General features: G+C 40.5%; 1 protein-coding gene across 2 annotated transcripts; it reads right to left on the minus strand.

The window, feature by feature from the left end:
• Positions 1–6193: 6193 nt before the first annotated feature.
• traf5 (Tnf receptor-associated factor 5) lies at positions 6194–17679 on the minus strand. 2 transcript variants are annotated; one of them, XM_021557403.3, is made up of 11 exons: positions 17472–17679; positions 14197–14436; positions 13330–13393; positions 12929–13030; positions 12596–12760; positions 11530–11607; positions 10638–10712; positions 9340–9432; positions 9078–9218; positions 8429–8600; positions 6194–8077 (listed from the first exon to the last, which is right to left on the minus strand). In XM_021557403.3, exons 1-11 carry the CDS (start codon positions 17537–17539, stop codon positions 7488–7490), a joined length of 1788 nt encoding a protein of 595 aa, XP_021413078.1. In that variant the 5' UTR covers positions 17540–17679; the 3' UTR covers positions 6194–7487. The 2 variants fall into 2 exon arrangements, with proteins under 2 accessions (XP_021413078.1, XP_021413079.1); XM_021557404.3 differs by having other exon boundaries at positions 14197–14429; positions 17472–17653.
• Positions 17680–18749: the final 1070 nt, after the last annotated feature.

Raw genomic sequence — 18749 nt, forward strand, 5'->3', positions numbered from 1 at the left:
GGTGTTTACACAAACGTAGAGTTGACTTTGGACAGGCACACCATAGCAGTGAATGGAGAGTGAATGGTGCTAACTGGAAGAATCCTGATTTGGAGGAGGTTCCCCCAGGGCTCAATGTTTAGTCAAAGTTACTGACAGCTAGCCTCGTCACAGATCTGTGCCATATTTGGCATGAGTGACAAAAACTTGACATGAAAGCTGGTGCATTTGATATATTTCTAAAGAAAGTGTAAATAACTTTTTAAAGGTGCAATCTGCAATATGTACAGCTGATGGTAATTTCAATGAGTGATGATACCCACTGATTACATTTTTCCAGCCATGTCCAGCCACCAAAAAGCAGGGCTGCCATATAGCTGACAAAAAAATGTAATAGAATCAGGGATTGTGCTTTTGATAGACCATTAAGAGAAGTTTCAAAATACAGAGTGGCTGCAGATCCAAATTCTCTAGAACCATTTTCCCTACAACTAAATCCAAAGCTTCTGCGCATGTGTGGGATTCTCTAATTTTACGCAGTCTCTCTGCTTTACTTGTTTAATTAATTAATAGCCCAGAGAACTGGCTACTTTGGCAAATTTCTGTGATGAATTGAGAATTCTGCTTGTTAAATCCAGACTGAATCACGTAATGATATTTTTCTATATATCAGACCCGAACATAATAGCATATGTTACTGTAAGACAAAAAACAACACCTAATTTCTTATGAGATTTAGGATGATTGTGAGAATGGTAACATTTTTCTCTCGTGGCCAAAACCCAACAGCGCGTCACTAGGCAAAATGTGTTTTGATTGAAACAAAACACAGGTGTGCTACAGTTTAACACCATCTGCTCTAAAATTCGCTCCCTATACATAATTCAAATGAAACACTGTACTTCGAAACAACACTGTACACAATTCAATAAGATCTAATGCGTATTCCCATGAAACTGATTAAGATCAAATGGTTGGCATGCAGAAGCTGCATTGCCATTTCACAGGTCACCCTCCCTTTGAGAAATGTGAAGGGAGGGGGACCACAAAAATTGGTGCTTAAAGTAGAGGTAAAGAAACACGGCCATAACATGCAGCCTCAGCCAACAAAATATGCAGCCAAACATTATACATTTATTTATAAACAGCTTTTATTGAATAATGAGAACAGTTGTTTTTAATGCAAAAATAAAATCCACAAGCCATCCTGGGTTCATCCTGTGGTCATCTGCACAATAAGGGTTTTTTCTATCTCTATCTCGGGTCACACACCACATCTTATCTATGGAATGCCAGCTGTAGGTTTTTATCACCAAGACATGAATCAATTGTCAGCTCAAGCTCCAGATCCCAACTCAGTCCCACGGACACAGATGAGAGAGTACTCATCATAGCTATTCGATTCATAAACAGTATTATAACATCATCTTGTAATTTATCTACCATAGGTATATGTTGAAATGTGAACATTTGTTTCCTTAAACCACAAGATCTGTGTGCCACGTCTACTTTACTTTTTGTTTAACATTTACTTTGACTTCCAGCACCTGCCCAAAGTTACTGGATCTGTCTGTCATCATTTTTTTCTCTCCAAATGTTCCAATCTGATGTGCTGGACTTTCTTTGAGATTTAAGGCATTTACATACATGCATTGTATATACAGTGCCTTGCGAAAGTATTCGGCCCCCTTGAACTTTGCGACATTTTGCCACATTTCAGGCTTCAAACATAAATATATAAAACTGTATTTTTTTGTGAAGAATCAACAACAAGTGGGACACAATCATGAAGTGGAACGACATTTATTGGATATTTCAAACTTTTTTAACAAATCAAAAACTGAAAAATTGGGCGTGCAAAATTATTCAGCCCCTTTACTTTCAGTGCAGCAAACTCTCTCCAGAAGTTCAGTGAGGATCTCTGAATGATCCAATGTTGACCTAAATGACTAATGATGATAAATATAATCCCCCTGTGTGTAATCAAGTCTCCGTATAAATGCACCTGCACTGTGATAGTCTCAGAGGTCCGTTAAAAGCGCAGAGAGCATCATGAATAACAAGGAACACACCAGGCAGGTCCGAGATACTGTTGTGAAGAAGTTTAAAGCCGGATTTGGATACAAAAAGATTTCCCAAGCTTTAAACATCCCAAGGAGCACTGTGCAAGCGATAATATTGAAATGGAAGGAGTATCAGACCACTGCAAATCTACCAAGACCTGGCCGTCCCTCTAAACTTTCAGCTCATACAAGGAGAAGACTGATCAGAGATGCAGCCAAGAGGCCCATGATCACTCTGGATGAACAGCAGAGATCTACAGCTGAGGTGGGAGACTCTGTCCATAGGACAACAATCAGTCGTATATTGCACAAATCTGGCCTTTATGGAAGAGTGGCAAGAAGAAAGCCATTTCTTAAAGATATCCATAAAAAGTGTTGTTTAAAGTTTGCCACAAGCCACCTGGGAGACACACCAAACATGTGGAAGAAGGTGCTCTGGTCAGATGAAACCAAAATTGAACTTTTTGGCAACAATGCAAAACGTTATGTTTGGCTTAAAAGCAACACAGCTGAACACACCATCCCCACTGTCAAACATGGTGGTGGCAGCATCATGGTTTGGGCCTGCTTTTCTTCAGCAGGGACAGGGAAGATGGTTAAAATTGATGGGAAGATGGATGGAGCCAAATACAGGACCATTCTGGAAGAAAACCTGATGGAGTCCGCAAAAGACCTGAGACTGGGACGGAGATTTGTCTTCCAACAAGACAATGATCCAAAACATAAAGCTAAATCTACAATGGAATGGTTCAAAAATAAACATATCCAGGTGTTAGAATGGCCAAGTCAAAGTCCAGACCTGAATCCAATCGAGAATCTGTGGAAAGAACTGAAAACTGCTGTTCACAAATGCTCTCCATCCAACCTCACTGAGCTCGAGCTGTTTTGCAAGGAGGAATGGGAAAAAAATTCAGTCTCTCGATGTGCAAAACTGATAAGAGACATACCCCAAGCGACTTACAGCTGTAATCGCAGCAAAAGGTGGCGCTACAAAGTATTAACTTAAGGGGGCTGAATAATATTGCACGCCCAATTTTTCCATTTTTGCTTTGTTAAAAACGTTTGAAATATCCAATAAATGTCGTTCCACTTCATGATTGTGTCCCACTTGTTGTTGAATCTTCACAAAAAAATACAGTTTTATATCTTTATGTTTGAAGCCTGAAATGTGGCAAAAGGTCGCAAAGTTCAAGGGGGCCGAATACTTTCGCAAGGCACTGTATTTGCTTTCGTATTTCTGTAAAGTAGAACCATGTGTTTCTGTAGAGTCAGACAGAATGACAAGGCTGTCATTTTGACAAGACTACGGTTGAAACGTGTCAGCTTTTTGAATAAACTAGCACCATTAATTCATAAATATGGTTGTTGTGGTCCATTCGTGTGTGTTGTTACTCTTCCATTATTTTTAAGGCCGGGATTCCATAATGGAGCAGCGTACTAGCTGGTAATGCACCTTTTTAAAGGCAATTTCTTTCTCATAGATCACATACATTTTATTTCGCTTAGTTCGCTGCTCTGTAACGTGCCTCGGATTGAATCCCAGCCTTGTTATTTCAGTATTTACCCAGAAAATCACCCCATTCCCATAGAAATGTATATTAGAGCTTCATACCTGTATCTGAAGTGTCATTTTTTTATTATGCATTGGCATCCCATAATGTTTTTACATGAAAGCTCACATAATGTTGCTTTACCATTAACAGTCATAAGAATAATGACCCGCACACACTGTCATTGTGCTGGTTCATGTCCATCCCACAGTGGTTTCAGATACAGTACGTAGGAAAATGTTACTAAAGATTGTTCCCCGCCAATCTCTATCAAAGACATAGTAGGACAAATAAATGGCATCTCACAACGAGATGTGATGCACATAAGTGTTATGCATGTAAACACAATGTAAGGAAAAAAGCATGTAACAAACTTAAAATAAAACACAGTACTTTGAAACAACACTGCATATAATTCAAGAAGATCTAATGTGTATTCCCATGAAACTTATTGGGATGAAATGGTTGGAATGCAGATTCTGCCATGTCATTTCACTGGTAAATATAATTATCGTTACAATTGACAGTGAGAAATGGGAAGGTAGGGTGACCACAGAAATGGGTGGGTAAAGGTAAAGAAACACATTGCCAGGATGTGATTCGGATCTTCAGCTCGGGGGAAGGGGCTTCCAGGGGAACTGACAGGGCGGAACAGGGCGGTTACCTTCGGATCTGCAGCCTCCGCCTACAAAATATGGAGCCAAACATTATGCATTCATTGATAAATAGCCGTATTGAATGAGAACAGTTTTAATGCAAAAATCAAATGCATATTAACTTTAGCTTTCTGTGAGACCAAATGATCATGCCTTCCCTCATTATACAGTAACTGTCTGTTGTATGCTTAGTTCTCAGTGTGAAGATATGAGAGACATATCTCAAGAGATTCTAAAGATACAGTGGGGCAAAAAAGTATTTAGTCAGCCACCAATTGTGCAAGTTCTCCCACTTATAAGGATGAGAGAGGCCTGTAATGTTCATCATAGGTACACTTCAACTATGACCGACAAAATGAGAAAGAAAATCCAGAAAATCACATTCTAGGATTTTTAATGAATTTATTTGCAAATTATGGTGGAAATTAAGTATTTGGTCAATAACAAAAGTTTATCTCAATACTTTGTTATATACCCTTTGTTGACAATGACAGAGGTCAAACATTTTCACTAAGTCTTCACAAGGTTTTCACACACTGTTGCTGGTATTTTGGCCCATTCCTCCATGCAGATCTCCTCTAGAGCAGTGATGTTTTGGGGCTGTGGCTGGGCAACACGGACTTTCAACTCCCAAAGATTTTCTATGGGGTTGAGATCTGGAGACTAGCTAGGCCACTCCAGGACCTTGAAATGCTTCTTACGAAGCCACTCCTTCGTTGCCCGGGCGGTGTGTTTGGGATCATTGTCATGCTGAAAGACCCAGCCACGTTTCATCTTCAATGCCCTTGCTGACGGAAGGAGGTTTTCACTCAAAATCTCACGATACATGGCCCCATCCATTCTTTCCTTTACACGGATCAGTCGTCCTGGTCCCTTTGCAGAAAAACAGCCGCAAAGCATGATGTTTCCACCCCCATGCTTCACAGTAGGTATGGTGTTCTTTGGATGCAACTCAGATTTCTTTGTCCTCCAAACACGACGAGTTGAGTTTTTACCAAAAAGTTATATTTTGGTTTCATCTGACCATATGACATTCTCCCAATCTTCTTCTGGATCATCCAAATGCTCTCTAGCAAACTTCAGACGGGCCTGGACATGTACTGGCTTAAGCAGGGGGACACGTCTGGCACTGCAGAATTTGTGTCCCTGGCGGCGTAGTGTGTTACTGATGGTAGGCTTTGTTACTTTGGTCCCAGCTCTCTTTGACAGCTCTTTGGTCTTGGCCATAGTGAAGTTTGGAGTGTGACTGTTTGAGGTTGTGGACAGGTGTCTTTTATATTGATAACAAGTTCAAACAGGTGCCATTAATACAGGTAACGAGTGGAGGACGGAGGAGCCTCTTAAAGAAGAAGTTACAGGTCTGTGAGAGCCAGAAATCTTGCTTGTTTGTAGGTGACCAAATACTTATTTTCCACCATAATTTGCAAATAAATTCATTAAAAATCCTACAATGTGATTTTCTGGATTTTTTTTCAAATTTTGTCTGTCATAGTTGAAGTGTACCTATGATGAAAATTACAGGCCTCTCTCATATTTTTAAGTGGGAGAACTTGCACAATTGGTGGCTGACTAAATACTTTTTTGCCCCACTGTAGCTTGCTGTATCTCTGAAAGAGAGCAAAATTAAACAATTAACTTATGGCTAATAATTGGTAACTACTAGGTTTCCAGAATTAGTTAATTTGTCTTGTGCTGAAATACTACTGTTGGGATTCGTGTAGTCCACTAAAAAATATTTACAGTGTTACATATATTTTTCTTGTTGCGCTTAATTAAGTGACATTTTGTTGTACTCATCCCGGAAACATAGGCCGGCATTCAATAGAAGACACGGTATAGAGCAGCACATTGCATTTTACTTTTAAGGTTAATTTACGTTTGAGCCAACATGCACAGTGTTTACCATGAATGGGTTGTGTCGTGGAAAATTCATACTGAGAGAGACTTTGTAATTTCTTCAAACAATCATCTTAATTTAATATTCATTAATTGTTGCAATAATGAGACTAGTCAACCCAACACTCTTGACTGTTGGGCCGAGTAGCCTAACATTTACAGACAATGCAGAGTTTTTATGTAACTGATACTAAGTCATGGCTGGATCCACCCCTCCCATGCAGATTGGGGGCACCATAAGCCACTTTGGGTTTATCCTGTGGTCATCTGCCTCTGGTGTTGTTTCCCAGATGCAAGAAGGACTAGATACAATAAGGGTTTTGTTTTATTCCTCCAGGCTCTCTCTCTTGGTTACACCCACCACATTTATCTATGGAATACCAGCTGTAGGTTTTTAGGCTCCACTCAATTCACACAGACATGTAATAGAACATAAATGTCATACTATTAGTTAAGTATATTAATATCAAACAGATCAGGTAAATATGTCATTTTTCTATCACAGTTGTTGAATTGGCATCTGGACATGACATTTAAGAAAAAACAAACTACACTCTATTTAGACACCCGATCCTCAAATTGTAAAAAAAAAAATACTAAAAAGGGTGTGATTAGCTAATCATTTTCTTTAATATAGACCATATAGACATTACTTTTGTTTACTTTATAGCATTAAAAATAATATGTCACTTAAACTCTACTCATCACTACTTGAACAAGCACATTTGGTTTCCCTAACTACTTTAAACAATGCAAAAACATAATTTCTAAACAAAACGCATTGATGATTGTTATGCATGTACCACAAAATGTAAGGAAAAACACATGTAACAATTCACACCATCAATGATAACACCATAATAACTTTCATGAATAAGCATTCTTACTTTTATAATGTTTACATTTTTAAATAATGTATATAAACCTTCAACGTACATTGGCTTATTCAGTAAAGTTATTACAATTACATCAACTACTTTTTAACAGCTGTCCATTAATCCCTGAGATGTCATCAATTGACAATTAATAGATTGCATGCTCTCTGATTGTAGGACTTTACCACAAAATACAATATCTGTGGGGAGCATTAACACTTGAATCCTCAGTGAACATATACAAGCAGTCTGCAGACAAGGCTAAAGCAATAACATTTTTTAAATACTTCACTGCAATATCTGTATTGCTTTATCGTTTCAATATCTGGGGAAAAATGCATGGATTTGCTGACACTTTCTGTTTGCTAAATTTGGAGTACAGCTGAGGCATTGGCCTGCACTGAGCTTTGAAGCATTAGCTAACTGTTTTTGAAATGATCTCAAACCAGTTCTTTAATTAAGGCCCCTCTACAAGTCCTCCAAACCGCTCGTGTCTACTTTGACCTTAACAAAGAGCGTATCGTCTCTCACGTAGATGGCGTTCTTGGGTGTCTCCAGCTGGGCATGCGAGGCAAAGCACTGGAAACCAGAGGCCACGTTGGTGGTTGCAGCGGCTGAGCCAGGCCGGTGGAAGCTAGTGTTTTCTGGGTCGGGTTTGAAACTCATAGTCAGGTGGTTGTTGGTGCCGCTCTGGTCCAGCACTGACAATGACACAGGCTGTCTGAAGGGCCAGGGCAGGAGGGGGTCGAAGTCGCCCCTCATGAGGACCACGTAGAGAGACAGGTGGGTGTCCCGGCCGGCCCCGTCGCCGTTCAGGTAGGCCCTGGCGGCCATTTTGTAGCCACTGCGGCCCGTGTGGAAGGGCGCGCTGCTCAGGCACGGTCCCTGGCCTTGAGACCCGGCCTCCTTTCTCTTACGGTAGTCGCGGAGCTTCCAGATGAGCTTGCCGTCGTACGAGGTGGACTCGAGCTCTCTGAAGTGCTCCTCGTTGCACTCCAGCTGCGCCGTATGGATGCTGAGGAGGCGCGAGTGGCGCATGTAGGTCTCCTTCAACTCCCCTGGGGGAATTTTTTATACTTTAATTAATCCACAAGTGATTTTAATAAATGTCAGTACAATGTTAATTATTTGCTCATAATCGCTTAAAAGCCTTAGACATAAGATCATTGCCCTAAAAGTCTTGCGTCTTCCAGTAACCCGGGATTGGTAACCACTGAGTTACTTGAATTCTGTGGAATATGCTGCCAAAGACAGAGGCAGTTTTACCATAATTCAAACAACCCAGTGCCAGTTACATTTCACAAGACCCACTTTTCACCATTCATGGGCTTACTGTCAGTGGAAACCATAATAATGATCTCTAATCCACCTTTAGTTCACCCAGACCATTAAGGACCCCCTCCACTCACCCAGGTGGTCTTTGAGCCCCTCCGTGACGGACACCTGCTGTCTGAGGGCGTCCAGGGACGCTCTGATTTGGCCCAGTTCCTCCCGGGCCACACCAGGGCCAAACACATTGGACAACTCCTCGAGCTGGAGCTGGACGCTGGAGATGTGATCCCGCTGCTCCTCCAGAGACCTCTGTACATGGACGACCAGAAAACGGTAACACTTTATTTTCAGTACTGCTAATTACATGGGTAGTGTTCATAATCATTAGGCACCAAACAAAATGTTTTAAAACGTTTTCTGTTGCATGCCCTCATACACAATAATACAGCTAGTCTCTCCTCTTATGAGAATCCTAAAGTTTTGATTTGTATGACCAAAGGATTATATTAATTGCATTGTGTGAATGACTGATTCCTGCTTTGGGTTCCATTAACAGTAACAGCAGTGTTTCTTACCTGTACTGCAGAAAGAGTGCATCATTTCCATAAATATTTGTAAGGTATTTTCAGATTTTTTTTAACAGAGAGAAGATGCAAGTGGGGAAAGGAGAGTGGCTGTGTAAAAGGGCAGTAGGCCAGATTCAAATGTAGAAATGCTGCAACATTACCACTAGACCAGCCAGGCCTCTGGGTGTTATATTGGTTACAATACAGTACTGCTTCTTACCTGTACTGCAGACAGGGTGTTGTCACATCGGCTGACCTGCTGGGCCAGTGGTCGGACCTCTTTCTCCAGACCGCTGACCTGGCGGCTCCTCTCCTGGAGCTCCTTGTGCCTCAGCAGCACCTCCTGCTGGAGGATTGCCATCTGCCGGGTCAGAGGAATGGTCTAAGTCTCCAGGTACAACTTGCCCTTTGGTACATTGATCTAGGCACTATAAGGGCTGAATCCTAATTTGAGAAAGGTTCTGGATAGTGATTGGTCCTACCTGTGTCTCCAGCTTGGTGTTGCTCCCCAGAACCAGGAGGATATGGTCATTGAGAGCAGTTTCCTCATGAACTTGAACTTGGGCTCTCCTTTCCTGTCCACACAGAAAGAAATAACAATTAGTTGTGTGGCAATCATCTGTTGCCATACAACTGCCTGTCATGTTTAGGAATGACATGGCAAACAATGACATACAAATTATAACACTCATTATACATACTGTATTGACATTAACTTGTCATGATGGGTAAAGGCTGATGTTGAACCAAGACAAATTCATATGTGTCTTTTGGTTGTATTGTATAGGACTAGTTCATATAAACACCTATTACCATTACTGAATAAAAATATAAACGTAAAGTGTTGGTCCCATGTTTCATGACCTGAAATAAAAGATACCAGAAATGTTCCATATGCACAAAAAGCTTATTTCTCTAAAATTTTGTGCACAAATGTGTTTACATTCCTGTTAGTGAGTATTTCTCCTTTTCTAAAATAATCCATCCAGGTGTGGCATATCAAGAAGTTGATAAAACAGCATGATCATTACACAAGTGCACTTTGTGCTAGGGACAATAAAAAGCCACTCTAAAATGTGCAGTTTTGTCACACAATACAATGTCACAGATGTCTCAAGTTTTGAGGGAGCGTGCATTTGACAAGCTGACTGCAGGAATGTCCTCCAGAACTGTTGCCAGATAATTTTGTTAATTTCTCTACTGTGAGCCACCTCCAACGTTGTTTAGAGAATTTGGCAGTATGTCCAACTGGCCTCACAACCTCAGACCACGTGTAACCATGCCAGCCCAGTACCTCCACATCGGGCTTCTTCACCTGTGGGATCGTCAGAGACCAGCCACCCGGACAGTATTTCTGTCTGTAATAAAGCCCTTTTGTGTGGATAAACTCATTCTGATTGGCTGGGCCTATGCCCTCCCATGACCACCCATGGCCTAATTTATTTATTTCAATTGATTGATTTCCTTATATGTAACTCAGTAAAATAGTGGATGTTGCATATATATTTTTGTTATTTCTGAAACTCTGGAGACCCTATAGACATTACTTATTGTCGTGAATTGTTACAAGGCCATTGTTTTATCACCACACGACATCTGTGTCAGCCACTACCCATCCAAGAGGGTCGAATAAGGACTTTGACCCATTGAGAATGCAATCATTGCGACTTTGGAGCTTCCAGCCCAACCGATAAATTGAGATTGTCCGACTACAACTAGATTTCCTTTGGCGTGGAATTAGAATCCAAAGCACAGAGAGGGGGAAAATATGTCCACCAACCCGGACAAAGCAGCCATATTTCTTAAAAACACAGTCCGTCTGCACCTCAGGACACTGGTCAGCATGGTCTTCAAGCTGTGTGATAGAGAGAGTACATTAAAAGCAAAGAGGTGTTAATCAGAGAGGTAGAGTGAGGGGGAGGGTATAAAAAGGTGAAAAAGAGGGGAGAAGTCAGAAAAGGATGAAATGTAGAAGCAGGAACCAAATTAGTTCTCCACACTCATACAGTTCTACACACAGCTGTACAGTGTATTATACACCGAGTGTACAGATCATAAGGATCACTTTCTAATATTGACTTTCATCCCCTTTTCCCCCCAGAACAGCCTCAATTCGCTGGGGCATGTACTCCACATGGTGGTGAAAGTTTTCCACAGGGATGCTGGCCCATGTTGGCTCCAATGCTTCACACAGTTATGTCAAGTTGGCTGGATGTCCTTTGGGTGGTGGACCATTCTTGATACAGACAAAGTGTTGAGCGTGAAAAACCCAGCAGCGTTGCAGTTCTTGACACTCAAACCGGTGTGCCTGGCACTTACCCTGTTCAAAGGCACTTAAATATTTTGTCTTGCCCATTTACCCTCTGAATGGCACACATACACAATCCATGTCTTAAAAATACTTATTTAACTTGTCTCCCCCCTTCATCTACACTGATTGAAGTGGATTTTACAAGTGACATCAATTAGGGATCATTGCTTTCACCTGGATTCCCCTGGTCAGTCTGTCATGGAAAGAGCAGGTGTTCCTAATGTTTTGTACAATCAGTGTATGGTGCTTGTGGCAAAATGTCAAGGAATATAGAAAATCCTTCTTCAAACAATAAATGAGCCTCTTCAAACAATATATTCAGCAAATAAAACAAATGTTATGGTCATATCTGAATATTTACCATGCATCTTTTAATCATCTGGGAGCATTTGTTGGGGCACTTGATTTCAACCTCTGGGCATGAATGCCTCTCATGATCCTGGTGGAGTGCGAACAGAAATAATAAGTGATTATTAAGAAGGATGTTCCTTCTTAGTGACTTACAGTATCATATCATAATAGACTGAAAAGAGCTTCGTTCAAGTGTTGTCAAAGGCACTTGTAGTTTTGTGAACTGTTAAGAGACTGCAGTAAGTGTGAGGGATTCAAACATCCATTCAAGTCACTTGCGCCACCTGTTGGGAGAATTACTGTATGTAATTCCCAGACTGTAAAAATAATCTTTGGCTAAATGTAGTACAACCAAGGGTTAGAGGGGGAACACAGTTGAAGGACTTCCTTAATATTACTTGTTATGATATGGGGGGTAGCATAGTGTTAGCAGAGAGTTAGGCAACACATTTCCAGGATACACTTCCACACTCCATCCCCAGGTGGCAGCAATCAGGTCTACATGCTGAGCTAAGCCTTGAGAAACACATCAGGTGCAGCCAATTTAAAGTGATTGTCAGTCAGAGAAAGAGAGGAGGCCAGAAGCCCCCCAGCCACCCTTTTGTTTGTTTCTTGGTGTTAGTTAACCTCTTTGAATGGGCAGGCCTTTTTGTAGTTTGGTACATATTTATTTTGTCACCACCTGAACAAATAATAATAGCTGGGACTGGCTGATCAAAAGATCAAGACGGAGCTGGCCTTGGACCTAAGTTAAGGTAGCTGTGTCCGGGGTACATGCATTCAACACATAGGTGCATACAGTGATTTCTCATGTACTGTATATGCACTTAAATCCGGTTACCTAGGCCTAAGACACCTAGACATAACAGGTGCAGCAAAATCAGTAGGCTAGTTATGGGTTTCATAACAGAGTAAAAATACTATGTTGAGCCTGAGGACCGTTCCACCATCTTAGACAATCCCAAATAAACCACCGGGGACAACAGCAAATCGAAAGTCCTCATATCATAAAACGTAAACCCTGACCATTGCAAGAGTAAGAACATATTAAAACAGTCAATTCCTCTGGCATTCACCTCGAGCTGGCAGCATGTGTAAGGATGCTTGCAGTAGTGACAGGGCTCCATACGGTAGGAGCAGCTGATTCTGAGGTGCTCCTGCAGGTCCTTACGTTGCATGGTCTCACTGCAGCCTGCATTGGAACACTGCAATGACTCAAACTGACATGCCTGTAGATGCTCCTGAGAAAGAGAGAGGGAATGTATATCATGTATCAAATGTTTGGTCATGTTGCTGTCTGAGCATTTGTTAATGATTTATTTTACAGTCCTGTTTTAGCTGGCGTTTTCTCTCGTATTTACTACAGCAACGGGTAACATTTGGTATTTGTGATGTCTTGTGGGATTTACCTGCAACCGACATAATGTCATTCTGTGGGAGCAGTTGGGGGAGTTTGTGCAGTAAACTTCTAAATTTGAGATCTCCCTTTTGCAGCAATTGTCTTGGAAAACCTGCAGGAAACGGTAACAATTGTGTAGTATTGTTTTACATTTCAAGACACTCATGATTGTTTAATTTCTGTCAATAAAATAGTTTTGTCTTACAAATGAAGTAGGTTGGGTGTCTTAAAGTTTCATGAAAAGTAAAACCCCCAAAATATTTTTATGTACCAGTGAAAATACAAAGTAGACATCAGTTGTTATCAGTAAAACTGTACTCTGCGAAAAGTAATTCTGAATAAAGTATGCCTAAAGTATTTCTTCATATATTTAGCTTTCTTCCCAAATGAACCATGGTTTCTTAATCTCACCTCATCAGATTTGATCAAACCTCTGTCCAAAGGACAGGCAGGGGTGGTGGCTGGGGAGTTTTCCCTGCACAAAAGAGAGCATCACATTTCAAAATGATTGCTGACTTTTAACTTATGACATATGCTACCTACAGTATCAAAGAATGGCCCTTTAGCGCAATGGGCTAACACATTATTAAAGAGTAAATTCAGAATTGTGTAACTTGATTATTTCACAAATTTAAAATATATATATTTAAAGGCCGAATCACCTGAAATCAACTACAATCCACTCCATATTTGGTTTGATGTTACTTTGTGGTCATGTGACCATTAAAAAAAACAATGCTCAAATGTTTTCATTTCCAATCTTGTGGTGGCTGAAGTTTGCAGTGGCCGTTTAAAAAAAAAAAAAAAAGATCAATTTCTCCTGGCCCATGGACTACTTTCAGGGTGAGAAACCACCTAACTGACAATTAGATGACACTCTTATCCAGAGCAACTTCTAGTAGTGACTGTGTACATTTTCGTACGGGTCCCCCATGGAAATCGAACCCACAACCCTGGCGTTGTAAGTGCTGTTCTCTACCAACTTCCCCTTTAAATTGTGACAGATCTTGCACAATTGATGGCTGGTAATTGAGGGCTGATTCCAGTTCAATTTCAGTCAGCTTGGAGACATATTTTTTTGCTTAAACAATAATACAATCTTCAGAGGGGAAAGGACCATTTTCAAATCACAAATAGAATTTCGATTCAACTCCTAGACTGACTGGAATTAAAATGGATTTGACCCAAAGTCATACCCTCCCCCATACCCCCCCTCACTGTGTAAATGAACACATAACATGCAGTAAATGGCTGTTTTGTTATCACTACTGTTCTTACAGGAGCCCTTGGATGCAGCGGTAGCAGAAGATGTGTCCACAGCCGGTTTGGTGTGGGTTGAGAACTACTCCTTTACAGGTGGGACAAACATAGTGCTCTTCCAGCTTCTTCACAAACTTCAAACTGTGCTGCACTGCAGTCAAGTCCGATTCCCACGGTCCCGCCACTCCCGAATTCTGCCTGGAGAGTCCTCCGGATCCACTCGGGTCACTCTCCTTTGTTGCCATGGCAATCTGTAGGCTGACAGGTGTGCGGTAGATGTTGGACAATTTGTAGACCTATGCAAATGTACATCTACAAAGACTCTGTTGACATTAACATTTCCTATTCCTGAAGTCCTGCAATTAACTGACTACCTGCATGACTTTAACATTCAAAAAATCCCATTCAAAGCTCTTCATAATGAGATATAGTCCAAACATTTGTGCATGAAAGTGTTTAGTAAATAGGGGGAGGGGTTTATGTAATATCCCCACATTTTAAAACAAACCTATCTTTTTAAGGAGTTTATTCACATGGACTTATAACCAGGGCCGTAGCTACATATGAGGACACCGAGGTCTGGACCTCCTGTAATATTTTTGAATACAAATAAATACATTGTCAGTCACTTAATTAGACCATGACTGTTAACCTTTTTTAGGTTGGTAAATGAGTCGTTAGTCTAGCCAGCTAAACTTTCATGGCTGAATTACCGACCCGGATCGCAAAGCATGTACCCATGGGTCCTGACATCCAAGGGGCCCACATTCGTTCTGGTATTTACTCTTGTATCATACTAACATGGCAAAACATGTAGAATTGCAGGAAATTGTCTGTAAAACTACAACAAATCTGTAAACTTATTTGTTGACCTTTTTGTAAATAAAATACTTTTTCTGCCAACAGATTCCTCTGTACACATACAATTATAGTTTTGAATTCCGGTGCTGAGTTGATGCGAGTTAAAGTGTAGTGGCTAACTGTTTAGCTAATATGCTATAGTTGAATTCAGAAGTTTACATGCACAACCAAGCCAAATACATTTAAACTCAGTTTTTCACAATTCCTGACATTTAATCTTGGTAAAAATTCCCTGTTTTAGGTCATTTAGGATCACCACTTTATTTTAAGAATGTGACATTTCAGAATAATAGTAGAGATTTATTTCAGCTTTTATTTATTTCATCACATTCCCAGTGGGTCAGAAGTTTACATACATTCAATTAGTATTTGGTAGCATTGCCTTTTAAATGGTTTCACTTGGGTCAAATGTTTTGTGTAGCATTCCACAAGCTTCCCACAATAAGTTGGGTGAATTTTGACCCATTCCTCCTGACAGAGCTGGTGTAACTGAGTCCTCCTTGCTCGCACACGCTTTTTCAGTTCTGCCCACAAATATTCTATAGGATTGAGGTCAGGACTTTGTGATGGCCACTCTAATACCTTGACTTTGTTGTCCTTAAGCCATTTTGCCACAACTTTGGAAGTATGCTTGTGGTCATTGTCCATTTGGAAGACCCGTTTGCAACCAAGCTTTAACTTCCTGACTGATGTGTTGAGATGTTGCTTCAATTATCCACATACTTTTCCTACCCCATGATGCCATCTATTTTGTGAAGTGCACCAGTCCCTCCTGCAGCAAAGCACCCCCACAACATGATACTGCCACCCCCCTGCTTCAGGTTTGGGACGGTGTTTTTCGGCTTTCAAGCCTCGCCCGTTTTCCTCCAAACATAACGATGGTTATTATGGCCAAACAGTTCTATTTTTGTTTCATCAGACTAGAGGACATTTCTCCAAAAAGTACTATCTTTGTCCTCATGTGCAGTTGCAAACCGTAGTCTGGCTTTTTTATGGTGGTTTTGGAGCAGTGGATTCTTCCTTGCTGAGCGGCCGTTCAGGTTATGTCGATGAAGGACTCGTTTTACTGTGGATATAGATACTTTTGTACCTGTTTTCTCTAGCATCTTCACAAGGTCCTTTGCGTGTTGTTCTGGGATTGATTTGCACTTTTCGCACCACAGTAGGTTCATCTCTAGGAGACAGAACGCGTCTCCTTCCTTGAGTGGTATGACGGCTGCATGGTCCCATGTTGTTTATACTTGCGTACTATTGTTTGTACAGATGAATGTGGTACCTTCAGGCGTTTGGAAATTGCTCCCAAGGATGAGAAGCTTCTAAAGCCATGACATTATTTTCTGGAGTTTTCAAAGCTGTTTAAAGGCTCAGTCAATTTAGTGAAGGTAAACTTCTGACCCACTGGAATTGTGATACAGTGAATTATAAGCGAAATAATCTCTGTAAACATTACTTGGGTCATCCACAAATTAGATGTCCTAACCGACTTGCCAAAACTATAGTTTGTTAACAAGAAATTTGTGGAGTGGTTGAAAAATGAGTCTTAATGACTCCAGCCTAGGTGTATGTGAACTTCCCGACTTCAACTGTATATGTTTGTAGATCGAGGTGAATGAAGCTACAGCAACCAATGTTATAATGGCAGGGATCATTTTTGCTATTTTTGAGGTTCTCCAAATAGCAACTGAGTGTTTTTAAATTGTATAGAAATGCAGTTAATGAGCTTCAACTGTCTTACCATCTATTGAAATGGTGGCGGGGGTGCTTCCAGACCTCACTAAAACTCAGACCCTAGCTACAGCCCTGCTTGTCGGGATGTTCAGAAAGGCATTAGTGTGTGGTAAAGTTTCCATCTTCTAACATGTTTAATGTTAAATCAAGCAAATATTCCTATGATTCTCAATCGGCACCCATGAAGGACCGTGGATTGTCTCATCAGAATCTCCCTTTCAGAAATCCCCCTAGCCTAGTGGCTTAGTGCTGGTGGAATCAGCGATTCTGTCTTTGGGGTAACCCCCTCGCAGCCCGCGGTAATGGTGCGCGGCAAATCCTTAATGAGACAATGGACAATTAAGCAAAACATGGCTTATGTTGTATTATTACATTAACAGTTCGAGGGTATTCATTGACGTTATATTGAGAAAGACAAAAAGCCGCGACGGAATTATGCGCTCTTTGCAGCACTACAATTTCGGGGAATCCCCACTGCTGAAGAACAGCATAATTAATTATGATTCCAATAGATGAAAACATCATGATTATTATAAAAATATATTATTTTAATGTTAAGACGACATCCAAGGGAGTTCTGTATTTATATTGTTTAGTCAAAAAGGAACACTGAAATTATTTTGCTTTCGTTTTCATAGCCTACATAATTAACAACCGTTGCATTGAAGATCTGAGCAGGCAGATCTTACCGTGTGCGTTCTTACCGTGTCTTTAAAAACGGAATGTGCGACGATGTTCTTGGTTTACTTTTATAATTTACATCCACATTCATATGACAAAAACGTCTGCACAGTACGGAGTGTAGCCCAGGCTATACGTCACAACTCGGCGTGCCGCAAATTCTAAATGAGCGGAAAATGTTTCAGGAAGTGAATGTAACGGCACTGTGTTCTCGGTTCACACCCTTTAAATGATCGTATCCTGAAACGCTGTCAAATAAAATGTATGGTTGGCACCTTGCATAGCCACCCTGAATCGTATCGAGGTAGGGTGCTGAAGAAATGGTCCCTTTTTTATGCATCCACAGGTTTAAAATGGTATTTGCTGGAAATTGAGAGTTGAAAAATTGGGAAGTTTCAAGTTATTTTCAAATACATTGTGATAATTTAACTATAGGCTACAGTTCACGGAGCTAGTAGTTCGATCAAACCCAAACGTCAAGAGTGGTGCTTATAATACTGCTATATTACAGGTTTGAGCATATAGAAATGTAATAAGTGGTCTAAAATAACATGCATACATTTAGAAATGTTGAGCACATTGATACTGCTTTTTAATATAACAGATACATTACAACAGGATCATGTAGGCCCTAGGCCTCGTAAGTCAAGGCCACCAAGAAGCACAGCTGATGTTTTTACATGCATGGCAAAACTGGTTGAATCAACGTTGTTTCCACGTAATTTTAACCAATATAAAACTGATGAATCAACGTGAAACTGAGTGTATTTGCAAAAAGTCAACGTAAGGGCATATTTTTTTCACCCAACATTTAACCTAAATCCAATGGCATGGTAACCAAAAGTAGACCAACTGATGTCTGCCCAGTGTGGCGGTATTATTTACATAAGCCTATGCTATTTAATTGCATTTGTTTAGAATTCTTCCACAGCAGTTACATTGAGGCGTGATGATTTTGGGAAACCATTCAATTGTCAATTAGGCATATGAAATATCAGAAACAACGCTGGATGCTGATAAAATGATTTAGGCTAAAGTAGACAAATCAATTAAAGGTAAACTATGCAACAATTCCAAATGTTTTTTATAAACTTAAGTGCTATTTATAGTTGTATATTTGGGATTGCACCAGTATGCTATTTTTTGGGGGCAATATTCATTTCAATTTAAGCAGGCAGGGAAATGTAATGATTTACTATGACAACATAGGACAAACCAAATAAATGTACTACAATAGACATGGAATTGAAAAATGTTTGAAAGACACTTGATTGAAATGCAAGTGCAACGAGAGACCGAAA

This window comes from Oncorhynchus mykiss, chromosome 13 (assembly GCF_057628025.1).
Source record: "Oncorhynchus mykiss isolate SJ-2025 chromosome 13, ASM5762802v1, whole genome shotgun sequence".
In the NCBI taxonomy this organism is placed as follows: Eukaryota; Metazoa; Chordata; class Actinopteri; order Salmoniformes; family Salmonidae; genus Oncorhynchus; species Oncorhynchus mykiss.

What these genes read in the sequence shown, in the direction of transcription:
- traf5 (XM_021557403.3), bottom strand. Translation starts at nt 17,539, where the DNA reads ATGAATGTGGATGTAAATTATAAAAGTAAACCAAGAACATCGTCGCAC. An exon ending in AGATGATTAAAAGATGCATG is followed by an intron (nt 10,713 to 11,529) that starts GTAAATATTCAG and finishes TCTATCACACAG; the next exon opens with CTTGAAGACCATGCTGACCA. An exon ending in ACACCAAGCTGGAGACACAG is followed by an intron (nt 9,219 to 9,339) that starts GTAGGACCAATC and finishes CTGACCCGGCAG; the next exon opens with ATGGCAATCCTCCAGCAGGA.